This window comes from Oncorhynchus tshawytscha, linkage group LG09 (genome assembly GCF_018296145.1).
Source record: "Oncorhynchus tshawytscha isolate Ot180627B linkage group LG09, Otsh_v2.0, whole genome shotgun sequence".
Classification (NCBI taxonomy): domain Eukaryota; kingdom Metazoa; phylum Chordata; class Actinopteri; order Salmoniformes; family Salmonidae; genus Oncorhynchus; species Oncorhynchus tshawytscha.
Window position 1 is genome coordinate 53,723,537 of NC_056437.1, and position 18,793 is coordinate 53,742,329.

The following is an 18,793-nucleotide window of genomic DNA, read 5'->3' on the forward strand; positions in this document are numbered from 1 at the left end:
CTAGGGTCTTATGCTTAGGGAACAGCAGAGTTTAGCAGCGTGGGAATCAGCCACACACCCACCCAGGTTGCTGAGGTGCAGGAAGAAAGATGAAAAAAATGATTGAATGAGGCCCTGGTCAAAAGTAGTGCACTATATAGGGCAGGGGTTGGCAACAGGTGGCCCATGGGTCAAAACCAGCCCATGAGAGATTTTAGTTTCGGGGCAAAAAATAAATAAAAATGAATTTAATTTAGTAGATCTGTTCACCAAGTATTCCTACAAATAAAAATAGATATGTGATCGTGTCTCAATGTAATCAAGGTATGAAATTGTTATTTTCAAATACAAATACATATGTTCCGGCCCCCCGACAAAAATTGTCCCGCGGTTGAATCTAGTTGCCTACCCCTGATATTGGGAATAGGGTCCCATTTGGGGCACACCCTAGGTCCATAGCTCCTGGGAGGTTTTGCCGAAGCCTTCCTAGCTACAGTTCTACCAAAACAAGACTAGGGGCTCTATTCAATCCGTATCGTGGAAATTCCACATTAGCGGTGACTGCATTCACGGCAAACGCTGCAGATGTCGGCTCAATAGGAAATGACTTTTACATTTCTGTAACTCTTCAGCGATACATATTGAATAGAGCCCTATGTTATTCAAGACCTAATCGAGAGTTTACACATTCATTTGTTTGCAAAAGTTCTCTTAACTCTGAGTAAACCTGTCATTTATCAGTCCCTATATTTGATTTGTTCAAAATGTTAAAAAAAAAAAAAAAATAGAAACCACAGGCTAAATGGACTGAGACATTTACAATTTGAATTACCCCTTTAAGTACTTTAAGTTGTCATTTCCATGACCCCTTATGTAAATTCTATCTATAGCCAGCCCGATATGGCTCTTCAGGTTTCACACATCATACTAGTTTAGGTTATTTCAGGAAGAGGGTGGCTTGGGGTCTCAGTGCTGCTAGGGGTCACAGTTGTACACTGGGGTCTTGTTCATCCTATACCGCCTTCACAAAAAGGTACGCAGCGGTGTGTGTTGCCCCATCTCCCGTTCTTCCCAAAGCCACCAGAGTGCAACCATCCCAGCTGTCAGTAGCCACTCACCATATGGATCTCTGCTTTCAAATGGGGACTATCTAAATGTTGAATAACGCAAGGCAGTTAACTGTTGAGAACAGCTAAGCTATGTGCATCTGTCTCTGGTCCCTCAGTTCATCCCTCGAGGGAGCCTGGCTGGCTGGAAGGCATCCTAGACGGCAGGAAGGGCCTAATTCCAGAGAACTACGTGGAGTTTCTGTAGCCCTGGACCAGGACTGTACTGGACTGGGGAGACCACGCAGTTGCACTGTGCCCCTACAACTTATTGGAAGAGTCTGGAGCACAGAGCGCTTCCTGCTGTGCATGGTCATGTACCTGGAATTCAGCAGCAGACTGCTGTGTGTGCGTGCGTGCGTGCATGCATGAGATGCATTGAGTTGTTGCGACGTAGGCTCATTCCCATATTCAGACAGTCCTTGTGTCATTAAAATGCACTGCCACTTCTTTTAGCGTCTTCTATTATCAGTTGGGAGGGACTTCGGAAGACGTTTTAGTTTTGGGATACATAAAAGGGGAAAAGTTCACTCTGCAGCCCTACTTCTCTTCCAGTGTACAGTACGGTCTGTAGGAATGAAGATGATTGTGTAGGGAGCTTTCATCTCTAAATGATGGGGAGTGTTTTTCAGTGAATACTGCAATAAATGTGAGCACTTGCTGCCTTGCCCGGTATTCCCCTAGACAAGACAGAACACAACTGCTGTTTACCTACCTGCACATTATAGAGGTGGGAGCATCCTGAATGTCTTTACTCCCTGTTCGACAGATTTTGTAATAGCTCTTTTTTTTGCTCAGAACTACTAGGTGAAATTGTCTCGATAAACCTGGAAAGGAAGTTAACCGAACTGTTTTCATTTAGGACAATAACATTTTTTTTGTATTTTTTTCTTTCTTAACATGTATATAAATGGGGAGTGTTATGTGAGACTAGACTACTTTGTTCATATGTAAGCCTTGTATTTATAATAATTTTCAAAGATGAGATCCTGAACTGTATTCTTTTGGGGTGTAATAACATTTGTAAATACATGACATTTGATAAGATCACATTTTTTAACTAGCAAATTTTATATTTTGTATTGTAGCATACTAAGTTAATTTTAGCATCTCAGTTGCTAAATTTGTTGTCATTTGGTTCATGGCCATTGGGAGCCTTAATATTCTTTCTGATCAAATAAATCATGAACAAGGTTGTACAGAATTTCATCTATTAAAGATAAACAAACTGGCAGTGCTGTCCAAGTTTCTTCAAGTCTCGGTGCCTTGGATTTTATAGAGCTGTTCTGAGTAATGCTAACCCTACTTCATACAACGGGTGGGTCTTATTATGAATGCTGAATGGTTAAATAACACATTCCAGCCGGCATCTACTCAACAAGTATTTACTCTGCTCCATCTGATTGCGCATACGGTCTCATCATCCAAGCCAGGCAATTTATATACTAGATCTACACTGTAAAAAGCATCTAGACATTATCACCCATTTCTTTTAGACAAGCATTTGATTTTCAGATTTGTATTAACCTTGCTGTCTGTCTCGCTGACATGTGCAACATTGTTTCAATATTGAAACTTGATCTCCAGCTGTCGCAAGACACACCTGGGCCATATTCATTAGGCACCAAACAGAACAAAACGGACTATGGGCTCGATTCAATAGCACGATTGAAATGTAAAGGTAATTTTCAATTAAGCTGACATATGCAGCATTTACGGGGAACGCAGTCTCTGTGAACGCCTTTAAATTTCAATCGTGCTATACCGCAGATCTTCCTCGATATGGTTTGAACCAAGCCCTAAAACAGGGAGGGACCACCTGAAGATGTTCAATAGGAACCCCCCAATTTTTTTTTTTTGCTGGGTTGCAAAATGTTGATACATTGTGCCCAACTAAATATGACAGAATAGGACTGTGATTACAGAGCTGGCTGAGATAAAAGCGACACTTCACCGGAATAAAAAATTTACCTCATAATGGACGTTGTCCCTGTTAGCATGCTCCAGATAACGCACATCCTATCAATGACCTCAGACTTCAAACAATGTATGGTGCGTTCAAGAGACCTAGGAACTCGGGGGGGAAACTAGCTCTGCCTGGGAAAAATTGTCAGTGATTTTCAGGTCAGATAAGTTGGAGCTCTAGGATGATGCCAGAGTTCCCGACTTGTAATTTGAGTTGGATAACCATTCAAAACCATTGGAGATGGTTATTCCAAGTACCCAGTTGTCTTGAAAGCACCAGTAATTCCTTAAACACAGAGGATAGGCTTACGGTCATTTCTCAAGTGGTGAACAGGTTCCCAGCCCCAGAAGGTTTTTGACAGGGAGTCAAAACATTTTCAGAATATTCAGTGATATGGAAATTGTACTTTTTTTCAGCTCTTTTGGACTGTTATGTACATCTGACGCATTTGATGTCATCCAGCACAGTTAAGAAAAATTGTCATCCATCAAGACATATTTGGAGACCTTAGAAATTACTTGTGAATGAGAAACCCTTTATTTTAGATTTATATGGAGAAACAACTGATAACCATCGGAGGTCATGAAGCGAAGCTAGAGCACCCAACCAAAGAACTACACAGATATTTTAGTCAGGAGAAAATATCGACATTGACTACAGAAGGTGTAATACAGAGGTAATACATATATATTTTTTAAACAAATACACAACATATATTCTTTACATTGGATTACATTTACAGAACTGAAATACGAACAACAGACTTTAATGAAAGCCATATACCAGTGAAATATGATCTGCCCTTAATCTTTAAAGATAATATTTGTATGTATTTTATACAGAAAATAGACTTTCTCAACTAGTATGAAGTTGAAACGAGGTAGTGAATGAACATTATAGATTATTTTAGGCAGTTTGTGGTGCGTAGACCAGGAAATTAGGAAAGTCAAAGACTGAGTGACAACCTTCCTCATTTCCTATTCATTATGAAACGTGGTAGTGCAAATTCCCTCCGGTAGATTACGTTCAAACACAGTTTTTACCTAAAAAAAAACAAAAAAAACAAACATTTGAAGCGACTGGTTAATTCTCACAGCAATATACAAAAGACCAAAGCCTAGACCATTACAAAATGTTTTAAAATAAAATAATAAGCACTATAATTGGATAATAAGTGCCACTGTAAATGTAACTGCTCAAATACTTATGTTCTCTCTGCTTTGGTCACTCTGTTGTACTATACAAAATATACTCCAGTCCCTCTTCCCCTCCCAATACCCTGCTTTTCTAATTTCCTAAAACACAGTGCTTTCATAGTCTTTCCCATTGATTTATATAATTTATAGTTACTTACAAGTCAGACATGTTTTAACACTGTCTAAGTACATATGTAATACATCCATCTTTGTCAAACACCAACCAACAAACAGAAAAATAAAATAATGACTGTCTTACTCATCCAATGTACAAAAATATTGAGTAGAATTATTCATATCAAAGAGGATCAAACTGATATTGAAAATATTGTATTTTTTTTAAAAGAAACCCATTTTCTAAAGCATTGATAGTTAAGTTGTCCTGAATTTAAACCCCATTTTTATGGCTCTTGGTCTCCCTTTCTCAAGGCTTTAAGTCTAGCTTTTTTATTTTAATTTTATTTTTTTAAGATAGGTATGTAAAATTATTCTGTCAAAAGTTGTCATGAAACATGTTATAATCAACAAACTGCTTAACTTTCATGAGATATGTTATGCTACTGTATGTACATTTATGGCAATGCAGTGATCATTAGGGTGTGATCAAGCTGGTTTGTCCAATTGAAAACCAGAACTGAGACAAAGTCCTCTGTAAAACTTGTATGAGAAAGTAAGCCAAAATATGTCAACCCCCCAGAATCCATGATAGACACATACAGGGAACGCATACAGAGAGGAGCACCAGGGGATCCATCTCACATGGTCATTCCATCACCATGACTGAGAAGTATGGTTGAGCTAGTCAGCCTACATGGCTACCATTTTGTGTTTGTTAACCAACCTGGCCTAATGAAACACAATACTAATGCCTTGTTGTAGCAATGTTCCTGCACTTGCACTCCACAAGTAATTTTACTTGTATGTCCTTGGTTTTCACATGGCATAAGCTGGTGTGTGTGGTGAGTACATCAAAGGAGATAATTACTTCTACACTATATATACAAACGTATGTGGACACCCCTTGAAATTAGTGGCTATTTCAGCCACACCCGTTGCGGGCAGGTGTATAAAATCGAGCACACAGCCATGCAATCTCCATAGACAAACATTGGCAGTAGAATGGCCTTAGTGATGAGCTCAGTGACTTTCACCGTGGCACCATCATAGGATGCCACCTTTCCGACAAGTGAGTTCGTCAAATTTCTGCCCTGCTAGAGCTGCCCATGTTAAGTGCTGTTATTGTGAAGTGGAAACGTCTAGGAGCAACAACAGCTCAGCCGCAAAGTGGTAGGCCACACAAGCTCACAGAACGGGACCGCCAAGTGCTGAAGTGCGTAAGCATCGGTCCTGGGCTGCAACACTCACTACAGTTCCTAGCTGCCTCTGGAAGCAAAGTCAGCACAAGATCTTGTGAATAACAATCATTACTTCTACTCCCCGTTAGCTGGTGTAGTTACATTTTCTTTGCAATATTCCTTTCACAAATTAGCACTCTGAAGTATAGAATAATACAGTGCCTTGCAAAAGTACTCATCCCCCTTGGCATTTGTCCTATTTTGTTGCATTACAATCTGTAACTTAAATGGATTTTTATTTGGATTTAATCCAATGGACATACACAAAATAGTCAAAATTGGTGAACTGAAATGAAAATAAATAAAAACAGAAAACTGGTGTGTGCATATGTATTCACCCCCTTTGCTAGGAAGCCCCTAAATAAGATCTGGTGCAACCAATTACCTTCAGAAGTCACATAATTAGTTAGATAAAGTCCACCTGTGTGCAATCTAAGTGTCACATGATCTGAGTAGATATACACCAGTTCTGAAAGGCCCCAGACTCTGCAACACCACTAAGCAAGGGGCACCACCAAGCACCACAAAGACCAAGGAGCTCTCCAAACAGGTCAGGGACAAAGTTGTGGAGACGTACAGATCAGGGTTGGGTTATAAAAAAATATCAGAAACTTTCAACATCCCACAGAGCACCATTAAATCCATTATTAACAAATTGAAATAATATGGCACCACAACAAACCTGCCAAGAGTGGGCCACACACCAAAACTCATGGACCAGGCAATGAGTGTATTAATCAGAGGCAACAAAGAGCAAAGATAACCCGAAGGAGCTGCAAAGTTCCACAGCAGAGATTGGGGTATCTGTCCATAGGACCACTTTAAGCCATTCCACAGAGCTGGTCTTTATGGAAGAGTGGCCAGAAAAAAGCAATTGCTTAAAGAAAAAAAAAGAACAAATGTTTGGTGTTCGCAAAAGGCATATGGGAGACTCCCCAAACATATGGAAGAAGGTACTCTGGTCAGATGAGACTAAAATTGAGCTTTTTGGCCATCAAGGAAACGCTATGTCTGGTGCAAACCCAACACCTCACATCATCCCGAGAACACCATTCTGTGGAGATGTTTTTCATCAGCAGGGACTGGGAAATTGGTCAGAATTGAAGGAATGATGGATGGCGCTAAATACAGGGAAATTCTTGAAGGAAACCTGTTTTAGTCTTCCAGAGATTTGAGACTGGGACGGAGGTTCACCTTCCAGCAGGACAATGACCCTAAGCATATACTGCTAAAGCAACACTCAAGTGGTTTAATGGAAAACATTTACATTTCTTGGAATGGCCTAGTCAAAGCCCAGACCTCAATCCAATTGAGAATCTGTGGTATGAGTTAAAGATTGCTGTAAACCAGCAGAAGTCATCCAACTTGAAGGAGCTGGAGCAGTTTTGCCTTGAAGTGGCTAGATGTGCCAAGCTTAGAGAGACATACCCCAAGAGACTGGGGTATGACTGGGGACTGTAATTGCTGCAAAAGGTGGCTCTACAAAGTATTGATTTGAGGGGTTGAATAGTTATGCACACTCAAGTTTTCAGTTTTTTCTGTTGTATCTTCAAAGTGGTAGGCATGTTGTGTAAATCAAATGATACAAACCCCCCAAAAATCTATTTTAATTCCCGGTTGTATGGCAACAAAATAGGAAAAATGCCAAGGGGGTGAAAACTTTCGCGGACCACTGTAACGATGTTATGTCAACTAATGTGAGAGGACGGCTAAATAAATTCTGTGTAACAATTACACAGTTCTGCTGTTTTTCCATTTCATATTTTGAATAAAAATTGAGAAATTGCAGTTTGGCACTAGAATAATACATACAGGTGACTTTTAAACCATCATGATGATGCAAAATGCAATATCATCATGATGATGATGTGGCAAGTGACACGTTGCTTCTTGAAAATCCTACATCTTGAAAACTTGACTGGTAACATTTTTGGACTGTTTCAACAGTAGACCAATGAAAAAAATATCACTTGAGTGGATTTTTCTTTTAAGCATGGGCAATTTAACAATTTGTTTGCAACTCCCAGAGAATAGTGACTGTGCGTATGCTCTCTAAAATTCAGCTTGACGGATCATACAAAAAATAGATACATACGTTTTAATATCATATGAACAAACAAACGTGTTCAGGCCGTTTCCTTTTTGCGCTCTCTCACTCACATATACACACCAATCATATGATCATTAGCCAATTCTGCAAAGTCCCATCCCATCTCCCTAGCCCAATGCTGCCATTTTCATTTATCTCGCAAATCATGGATGGTTTTAAGATGGAGTCTTGCTTTTATCATGAAGACATGATTTGTTATGAAGTTGATCTGATCTTTTTTCTTACTGTTGAATTATGATATACTACTGGGTTTCCCAAACTCGGTCCTGGGGTCCCCCCTGGGTGCACATTTAGTTTTTTTGCTCTAGCACTACACCGCTGATTGGAATAGTCAAAGCTTCATGATGAGTTGGTTATTTGAACCAGCTGTGTATTCCTAGGGCAAAAAACTAAACTTGGACCTAGGGGGGCCCATTACTGACTTTGGGGAACCCTGATATACTGTCTGTGACATACGCTCAGACATGGGCAGGAACATTCTATTCAACCTAATGTTTGAGCATAACAACTGCTGAAAGGTTGCAGAGAATGGAATTGAACATATTGTTGGTTTTATTATTTACTGTACACTTCACTTCTGGGGATCATTTAACTACAGGGATCATTTAAACTGCAGGGATCATTTAACTACACATTTTAGAAAATAAACATGGCTGCTTAGAAAGAGAACAGACACAAATACATACAAAGGTGTTTATATTAAATTCCTATGCAAAATACTTGCATTTGACAGTTTGAGAAAAATGGCTATGGAAAGCTTGTAAAGCTAAAAAAAAAGGCACGTTTTCCCTTTTCTGATATTCTTGCGTAAACGTTTCAGCGGTCTGTGCATGCATTAAATCAATAGAAAATATTCCTTTCTCTTTTTGTTGTTAAAATTTGATTCTTCCAATCTCACAATGATCAAGTCTTTTGAAGTGTGAAGTGATTCACGGTCTAAACACGATTCCAGAAGAGTTGAATCCTTGTTTCATCCAGAAGGGTCAGTTAGTTTGTTGCCATGTCGCTCATGGTCAGTGTCAATCTTGCACTCCTGTTCTCTCTCTTTTTCACATTCTATATCCACCCAAGTCCTCTGGGAACCGATTTGAGTGCACACTCTCACTACATTAATCCGTACTGGTAGGGGACCTGGTGGGACGTCTGCAGGGAAAACAGGTGGGTCTGGCTGGCGTGAGGGGAGGCTGGGGTTTTAAGGCATTGTGTCATGGTTTAAGGCATGATGAAACAGAAGCGGCTTGACACTCCCATCTTTGAATTTTGGTATCTGGTTGCTGATGATCTCGGCCAGCATCTCAGGGAACTCCACACTAAGGGATTTATTCACAAAAGTGTAGAAGCAGATCTGCAGGAGGCCCCCCACCATCTGTGGAAACAACCAGGTATTTTTTTTTAGAGGTCTTTCACTAAGAGCACAATGGCAACAACAGAGCAAAATGCCAGGGTGCGTAGCTACAGTTTGGTACAGCACACACTATGTCAAACCACTCATTGATGCCATGATGAACAACTTTGATATTGATAGCATAGCTGGAAAATTAAGATAGAATTTATTACAAACGGTCTCATCTCTAACTCAAGAGGTTCACAAATACACACACACAAATACAGTCTTGCTTGCTCTTAATACATATTGGATCTCTAACAGGTATTTAAGTCACACTCTTCCAGACTTGACTCCCTGATATAAGGTACTCCAACCAAGAGGAAACAGGTTGATTTATTGGTAGGCTGACGAGTAGAAGAGGTGATGAGTATGCATGTACGCTCATTCATTTAATTTTCTTTGTGTTTATTAAGCCAGGATAGTCCTGGGTTCCATAACTACCTGGAAAATGTTGGCAAGTGTTACTGAGTGTTGCTGAATGCTGTTGTGTGGCTGTGGGAGCAGGTGGGCTCAAACTCACCTCCTGCATGGAGTCCAGTAACTTAGTGAGTTGGTAGAACCTCTGCCAGTTCTGGCTGGAGTTCTCTTCCCGCTTAACGATGGCCTTCCCCAGCTCCTTGATGTAGGTCATGCGGATCTCATCAAACACAGCCTGGCTCTTCAATCCATCCTTTGGTACTGTGGGGGGGGGAACAAGCAAGGGAGGGGTTCAAGCAGACATAACATCTTACTCATCGTGCATGATTTGTTTTAGTAGGCAATGTACGTCAATATAGTCCTCACGTCTCCGTCGTTAAAAAAAGGCATAATAAAGAGTTTTGGATGTCAAGGATGCAACCTCACTCAGTCAACCAATATTCACACAATAGAAACTCAGTTAGGTTAGGTTTCAGTTTTTACCCAGAGAGTCTCCCAGTCTGAAAACTGCTCGTAATCCTGCCACTAACGTCTCGCCACTACAGTCTCATACAAACCACCCTCTGTCCCATCACAACCACACTTAGGTATATGGAAAATATGCAAAACCACAGGTAACAATGGGTTTTATGAGGCCCCATTCTTCCCTGATGAGAGCCAGATGAAGGATCTACCCTGGACTGAAGGGTTCTGGGATCTTGGACTTGGGCCCAGGCAAAACTGCACTCAATGGACAGGAGATTATGCAAAACAACACAGGAGGTAAAAAGGTAAAATACTCTCCAATTGTCTTATCAGATGAGAGATACAAACTGGCTTTCCCCTGTATACTGTTCTGGTTTCGATGTAGCTAGTGATGTCTTTTTTCAAACATGAAAGAGAAGGATTTTATGCCTCCAGTCTAGAATAACTGACAAATGACTATTTACAAATGGTGCAACGGATCACAAAACTCACGGTTCGGATCACGGTTTTGAGTCACGGATCGGATCATTTTTCGGATCAGCCCCCCACCCCCAAAAAGTGAGACAAATATAACTTTGCCCTCCATTTATTACTTAAAGAACACTTAAAGCAAGAAACTTTTCAATGTTTAAATAAAATCTTAAAATAAAATATTCAATACGCAATTGTTAAATTAAAGTGCAATATGAGGCATGATACCTTTGAACAATAGTGAATGAAATCCTTGTTTTCAGAGGTAGGATCATGGACACAGACGTTGCAGTTCCAGTGCTCAATAGGGTTGTAACCGTTTTGAGGGGTTTGAGCACCTGGAGGACCTCCTCTGCCACTTTCACGTCATCATCAGACAAGGTGACGATGTCTTCATTTTTTTTTCAGGGTGTTGTCTGTCAGTGCAGCGTGTACAAACTGCCTGCTGCTCAAGATAGCGCTCCAACATGTCATTTTGTTGTGACATCGTGTATGAGCTTGTGGGTTGGTAGCTGTAGCATTTCTTGCTTGGTCTTAAGCACATGAGCGGCTGTTGTGCTCCGGTGGAAAAATAAACCACCTTCCTGATCCTCCCAAGGAGGTGGTCCATCTGGTTCACTGAGATTCCCCTTCGGGATACTAAATTGATCACACGTGCAAAGCAAGCTACCTGTGGCACCAGTCCAGCTTCTATCACTGCACTTACTTGGTTCTTGGCATTATCTGTGGTGGTTGGGATATTGCTATTGGGCCTCTCTAGCTTCCACTATGCTCCTGGCAGTACCTGCGCCAGATTTGTGCCTGTGTGACTCTCATAGGAGGGGGCTGGTCTGTAGCACCGGACTTCGCATCTGCCAATCCTCTGTGGTGTAGTGAGCAGTCACAGTCATGTAGCTTTCCGTTGCCCTGGAGGTCCACCCGTCTATAGTGAGGGCAACAGAGGATGCCCTGGATAATTATTTGACCATTTTGATATTTTCCTATTCATAAAGATCTGGCACGGTCTTCATACTGAAGTGGGTGCGTGAGGGGATTTCGTAGCATGGCTCAAGCACTTTCACCATATTTTTAAACCTTTTGTTTTCCACAACAGAGTATGGCCTCATGTCTGCAGTGATAAACATCCCAATAGATTTGGTGATGGCTTTAGCCTGGTCTGATTCTGCAGTAAGCAAAGGGCTGCTTAAATGCCGTGGTGAGAAGTTATGTTCTCTTGGCTGAGTTGGCTCCAGTCACTGACACACCAGGGTGATGACGCTTTAAATGTGTGGCCATGCTCGATGTATTTCCATTATCATACGGCTTTGTTGTGGCACAATGCCTACACACCGTAATGGTGTTGTCCACCCCCTTCTTCCGTCATCATATTTGACAGGGAAGCCAAAATGCTCCCATACATGAGACTAAAATGAAGCGGGAGGCTTTTCCAGTTCTTCAGCTCCTCCGCTAGCCATGTCCGTCACTGCTCTTTTGTCTTCTTTGCTTTTTGCAACGCGAGCTTCCAGGATAGATTCACTGGGATTCAACATGCCCCGTTCACGTGAACAGTACACACAACTTCAGGCTTCAGAGTAAAACACAGCACGCATCTGTCTTTATCTTTTCACTGCAACTCTGCATCGGCAATAAAACTGTATTTCACACACTTGGTTAAATTTTGCAATTGATCCACGGTTCATGGATCAACTCCGGTCCGTTACACCACTACTATTTACAATACTAACAGGAGAGAGGACTGTAGGTCTATAATAGCAGGCAATACGTCTACATCGATCAAAAGTGATCGCCTGGCGTATTTCTTTTACATTTCTAGTTGGAATTCTGTTGATAACATTATCGATGAGCCAATCAAAATAAAACACTTGAAAACATGTACATTCTGTCCTGGTTGGAAATAGAATCAAGGAAGATTGCTCACTGGTTTAAAAAAAAAAAGCACAGCTCTGCATGTAAATGTAATTTTCATTTCCTTAGGAAGCAATCAAAACACACTAAGTGTGTGCGCGCTTTCCAAAACCACTCATTTTGAGTAATTTCAAAGGCATAAAATCGTTTTTTCCCCAGTCAACACTGTTGCAATAAATAGTATCTTCTGCTTAAATATGGTTTCGTAATGGCTTGTCACGCTGGGAGTTTTTTCCCCCTCCTGAGGCCTCATTTGTACAAAGCTCATTCAAAAGCTTCAGTTTGTCTGGTTTCCCTCCTCTTTTTCTTTTCTCCACTTATTTTTGAACACATCTGAGAAGTCAGGAAAATGTGTTCTGCTTTTCCCCAGCAAACTGCATCGGACGGCCATAATGAATAAGTGTTTTAATCTATGGATTCATTTATGTTATTTAAGATTTGAAATGTAAATATGTTATACCTGTGCTGAGCAGCAGCAGGACTTTCATACACAGGTACTCGTCGTAGGACACCTGCAACCTCACAAACTCAGTGGAGATCTTCAGCATCTGCTCACACTGGTCGGTCATATAGGGCAGCTTCATCCTCTCACTGAGACACACACACACACAAAGTGACAGTTATAATCAGACCAACACCCCATTTCACTCTCCGCAATTCACATAGTGTATAATGACAGTGACAGTTATGCCTATAATACTGCTGAAGATGCAGAGTGTTGTGAACCTGGGCTAAGAAATCAGCCCTAATAGAATGGACAGGATTTCCCGACCCAAGTCAACACCCCACTTGGATTTAATCACATTTTATTGTGTTACAAAGTGGGATTAAAATGGATTTGTCATTTTTTGTCAATGATCTACACAAAATACTCTAATGTCAAAGTGGAAGAACATTTGTACTTAAAAAAAAAAAAAAATTAAATGAAGAATAAAACACTAATAGAACTTGATTAGGTAAGTGTTCACCCCCTGAGTCAATACATGTTAGAAACACCTTTTGCAGACTTCTTGGGAAAAGAGCTTTCTCTGCACACCTGTATGGTGCAATATTTTCTCAATATTCTTTTCAAAATTCTTCAAGCTGTCAAGTTGTTGGGATTCATGGCTAGACAGCAATCTTCTATTCTTATCATAGATTTTCAAGCAGATTTAAGTCAAAACTGTAACTTGTCCACTCAGGAAGATTCACTGTCTTCTCGGTAAGCAACTTCACTCTAGATCTGGCTTTTGTGTTTAATGTTATTATCCTGCTGAAAGTTGAATTCCTTTCCCAGTGTCTGGTGTAAAGCAAACCGAGGCAGGTTTTCCTTTAGAATTTTTCCTGCGCTTAGCTCCATCTGGTTTCTTTTCATCCTGAAAAACTCCCCAGTCTTTGCCGATGTCAAGCATACCCATACCATGATGCAGCCTCCACCATACTTGAAAATGAGGAGGCAGTTACTCAGTTATGTATTGTGTTTTCCCTAAACATAAGGCTTTGCATTTAGGCCAAAAAGTGTATTCCTTTGACATGTTTTTTGTTTGTTGTTGCAGTATTACTGTAGTGTCTTGTTGTTTGGAATATTTGTATTCTATATATTTGTATTCTTTCCACTCTGTAATTTACGTCATTGATCCATCCTCAGTTTTCTCCCATCACGGCCATTGAACTCTATAGCTGGTTTAAAAATCACCAATGGCCTCATGGTAACATCCCTCAGCAGTTTCCTTCCTGTCCTGCAGCTTATTTCAGAAAAATGACTGCATCTGATGTGTCTGGATGCTTTAATACTTCATCCACAGCAGAATTATTAACTTAATGACTAAAGACATTATATGTCTGATTTGTTATTATTACCCATCTACAGATTACTGACCTTTTTTATGAGACTTTCGAAAAGCTCCCTGGTCTTTGTAGTTGAATCTGTGCTTGAAATTCAATACTTGACTGAGGGACTTACAGATGGTATATGTATGAGGGAAAGAGGAAGGGGTAGTCATTCAAAAAATCATGTCACACAGAGTGTGTCCATATAACGAATGTGATTTGTTAACACAAATGTTTACTTCTTAACTATTTTAGGCTGGCCTAATCAAAGGGGGTGAATACTTATGCAACAACTATATTTTAGTTATTGAATTTTTATTCATTTATATTCAGAATTATCTTTTCACTTTGACATGGAGTATTGTGTAGATCAATGGACAAATTGAATATATATATATATATATTCATATATACAGTGCCTTGCGAAAGTATCCGGCCCCCTTGAACTTTGCGACCTTTTGCCACATTTCAGGCTTCAAACAAAAGATATAAAACTGTATTTTTTTTTTTTTTTGTGAAGAATCAACAACAAGTGGGACACAATCATGAAGTGGAACGACATTTATTGGATATTTCAAACTTTTTTAACAAATCAAAAACTGAAAAATTGGGCGTGCAAAATTATTCAGCCCCTTTACTTTCAGTGCAGCAAACTCTCTCCAGAAGTTCAGTGAGGATCTCTGAATGATCCAATGTTGACCTAAATGACTAATGATGATAAATACAATCCACCTGTGTGTAATCAAGTCTCCGTATAAATGCACCTGCACTGTGATAGTCTCAGAGGTCCGTTAAAAGCGCAGAGAGCATCATGAAGAACAAGGAACACACCAGGCAGGTCCGAGATACTGTTGTAAAGAAGTTTAAAGCCGGATTTGGATACAAAAAGATTTCCCAAGCTTTAAACATCCCAAGGAGCACTGTGCAAGCAATAATATTGAAATGGAAGGAGTATCAGACCACTGCAAATCTACCAAGACCTGGCCGTCCCTCTAAACTTTCAGCTCATACAAGGAGAAGACTGATCAGAGATGCAGCCAAGAGGCCCATGATCACTCTGGATGAACTGCAGAGATCTACAGCTGAGGTGGGAGACTCTGTCCATAGGACAACAATCAGTTGTATATTGCACAAATCTGGCCTTTATGGAAGAGTGGCAAGAAGAAAGCCATTTCTTAAAGATATCCATAAAAAGTGTTGTTTAAAGTTTGCCACAAGCCACCTGGGAGACACACCAAACATGTGGAAGAAGGTGCTCTGGTCAGATGAAACCAAAATGTAACTTTTTGGCAACAATGCAAAACGTTATGTTTGGCGTAAAAGCAACACAGCTCATCACCCTGAACACACCATCCCCACTGTCAAACATGGTGGTGGCAGCATCATGGTTTAGCCTGCTTTTCTTCAGCAGGGACAGGGAAGATGGTTAAAATTGATGGGAAGATGGATGGAGCCAAATACAGGACCATTCTGGAAGAAAACCTGATGGAGTCTGCAAAAGACCTGAGACTGGGACGGAGATTTGTCTTCCAACAAGACAATGATCCAAAACATAAAGCAAAATCTACAATGGAATGGTTAAAAAATAAACATATCCAGGTGTTAGAATGGCCAAGTCAAAGTCCAGACCTGAATCCAATCGAGAATCTGTGGAAAGAACTGAAAACTGCTGTTCACAAATGCTCTCCATCCAACCTCACTGAGCTCGAGCTGTTTTGCAAGGAGGAAAGGGAAAAAATGTCAGTCTCTCGATGTGCAAAACTGATAGAGATATACCCCAAGCGACTTACAGCTGTAATCGCAGCAAAAGGTGGAGCTACAAAGTATTAACTTAAGGGGGCTGAATCATTTTGCACGCCCAATTTTTCAGTTTTTGATTTGTTAAAAAAGTTTGAAATATCCAATAAATGTCGTTCCACTTCATGATTGTGTCCCACTTGTTGTTGATTCTTCACAAACAAATACAGTTTTATATCTTTATGTTTGAAGCCTGAAATGTGGCAAAAGGTCGCAAAGTTCAAGGGGGCCGAATACTTTCGCAAGGCACTGTATATATATATATATATATTTCAATCTAACATTGTAATGCAACAAAAGGTGAAAAAAGTTAAAGGGGGTGTAGACTTTTGGTAGACCTACATTTTTTATTCCAGCAATATAGCTTTCCTTCCCTCCCTCCAGAAAGGCTCTGCTTGAACTAGCTATCTATAGAAATCCATCCACCAACCAGGCTACCTTTCTCATCTCCAGAGCCCCCAGCCAGCTTCAGCCCTCCCAGGTGTCTCTGATGCTCTGGACTTACTCATTAATAACCAGGTCAGGGGCGAAGCACAGCATACCCCCGTTACACTGCTGGTAGGAGCGCCAGCCCAGGCCGAATGACATGAGGAACAGCCAGGAGCACTGCAGCAGAGTCATCTGATCATCCAGGTGAAGGTTCCGGAACCCTGCACGAACAGACAACACACAGATCATTGTTCAGGATTGCAGTGTTGTTAGTGTTGGTCTTTTGAGTAATATAAACTCATCAAAAAAAATCTACGTCCCTTTTTCAGGACCCTGTCGTTAACGGTCGTTAACAGCATACAGACGGTAGGCAATTAAGGTCATAGTTACTCTGAAAAACACCAAAAGAAAGATGCCCAGGGTCCCTGCTCATCTGCTTGGACGTGCCTTAGGCACGCTGAAAGGAGGCATGAGGACTGCAGATGTGGCCAGGGCAATAAATTGCAATGTCCGTACTGTGAGACGCCTAAGACAGCGCTACAGGGAGACAGGACGGACATCTGATTGTAGTGACGCCTCGAGCACTTAGATGCAGTGCCCTAGACCGCTGCGCCACTCAGGAGCCCCATAGAGACTAAGATCGGCCAGTGTAATTCCAATACACTGTATTGCAGCCATGTAGTGACCATGTAGAATGTGCAGCACACACTGATGCGACCAAGTAAAACTTTTACTTGGACAACCAAGTCAAAGGGTCGCCAAATGTGACTAAATGGTTGCAGTCTGTAGCCCTGAAAGTGGCCTTTAATTGCAGTTCAATTGTCTCTCACTGTTGACACTTCAAAAGTGGAAGTGTTGAAAGTCTTTTCAGATCATATTTGCTTAACCACTCAGTGGTTAATTTCTCCACAAGTCCTTCCCTTCCATGCTAGCTGGCTGCTGGGCGAGACCAAGGCAGAGAGTAAATACTTGGGGGCGATTACCAAACCATGTGCCTTCTTTCTCATGATTAGGGGCTGGGTGTCAACTCAATCCCATTCCATGATCGATAAAATAGAAAATCATGAGATGAATTGAAAATATTATAATTAATTTGAAAGTCACTGGATTGACTTGATTTAGACCTAGTTCATTTCCTGAATTCACCTGAGTTGAAACGGAATGGACCAAGCCTAGCCCATTATGGTTAGTCAAATTAGTGCTACAATGGTCCCTGCTGTCTATGGTCAGTGTTAATGGAGGTGTACCAGGTGGTCTTACCTGGTAGGGACTTGGCCCACTTGACAGCTGAAACGACCTGCTGTCCGCCCAACCTGTTGAGGGTGGTCATAAGGCGGGTGGAGGTGTCGGGGATGGTGCTGTCGTAGCCAGAGTAAATGGCCTCTGGCTCAATGGCTTTAAGCAGAGACAGCATGGTGGGCACCAGCTGGGGCATGGACTTTGGGATCAGGGTGCAGGCCCTTTCATCAGGTGCGGGAGCGTTTGTCTCTGTTGTGGCCTGCTGACCTTTAAATCGGATCAGCTTCTTGTTTTTCCTTGCTGCAAAGACCGAGAAGAGAGAGCAAGAGAATAGAGAGAAGAAAGCGCTAATCAGTCATTTTCTCTGTTAACCCATAACACTCTAAGCCCTGTCTAAGCCAGAGGGTGGTGGGGGGGTTCTACTAAGCTATATGAAATTGTTTTAAGAAGGTCATACCAAGGATCATTTAGCGATTTGATATAGAATTTTAAGACTCCTTGACGTATCAAAAAAAAATTTGATTCAACAATTACTTTTCCCCTTACTGCTATTTGCCCATACAAATGCATTGAATAACAGATTCACTACATGGAACAGATCATCCGTCCCAAAAAATTCAAAAGGAAGTTTGTTCTGAGTGTCTGTCCTATATCTAAGAGATATAAGAAAGATCAGGAAACATTTGTTATTTAAAAAAATATATAAAAAATATTTAACCCCTTATTTTCAGGGGGATTGTTTTATTATGCTAATTTGATTTCCGCGGGGGCGTGGACATCGACCTTAGAGGGTTATGGCTAGCTATTGTTTCCCACCTAACCCAGGTGGTGACAGTGTATAGACCACACATACCCTATTCATAACAAAAATATGCAGCCTATAAGATGCTTTATCAGATTACCTCAGCTACAGTTTGTGCATAAAGGTAGGTCATCCACATTGTGTTACGCTTCAAAAGGGTACAGAGTTCAAGGTTTTATTCATTGAAACGAAGAAACTTACTTTCTTGTGTATTTCTATGGGTCTTTAAAAAGAGCAGCACAACACAAAAAAAAAAATGTATTTTGGATTTGTTTAAAAACTTTGATCGATTTATCTTTTCTGTTACAATATGTGCTGAATGCCTCCGGTTGAGAGGGTTACCATCAAAAATTATGTATT

The 18,793-nt window shown here is 40.8% G+C and overlaps 2 protein-coding genes across 5 annotated transcripts in view; one reads left to right on the forward strand and one right to left on the reverse strand.

Annotated features, from left to right (window-relative positions):
* The window catches only part of LOC112258126 (rho GTPase-activating protein 26-like), a 125,014-nt gene extending 122,695 nt beyond the window's left edge, over positions 1 to 2,319 (forward strand). For both annotated transcript variants that reach the window (XM_042327065.1, XM_042327066.1), the window contains one exon: positions 1,205 to 2,319. In XM_042327065.1, coding sequence (XP_042182999.1) covers positions 1,205 to 1,293 — 89 coding nt within the window. In that variant the 3' untranslated portion in view covers positions 1,294 to 2,319. The remainder of the gene's footprint in view (positions 1 to 1,204) is intronic.
* Positions 2,320 to 8,246: 5,927 nt separating this feature from the next.
* LOC112258127 (glucocorticoid receptor-like) overlaps positions 8,247 to 18,793 on the reverse strand; it is an 84,435-nt gene continuing 73,888 nt past the window's right edge. For all 3 annotated transcript variants that reach the window (XM_024432262.2, XM_024432260.2, XM_024432261.2), the window contains 5 exons: positions 17,653 to 17,931; positions 16,469 to 16,613; positions 12,818 to 12,948; positions 9,620 to 9,777; positions 8,247 to 9,078 (listed from right to left, as the gene is read on the reverse strand). In XM_024432262.2, the coding sequence (XP_024288030.1) occupies positions 8,905 to 9,078; positions 9,620 to 9,777; positions 12,818 to 12,948; positions 16,469 to 16,613; positions 17,653 to 17,931 (887 nt within the window). In that variant the 3' untranslated portion in view covers positions 8,247 to 8,904. The remainder of the gene's footprint in view (positions 9,079 to 9,619; positions 9,778 to 12,817; positions 12,949 to 16,468; positions 16,614 to 17,652; positions 17,932 to 18,793) is intronic.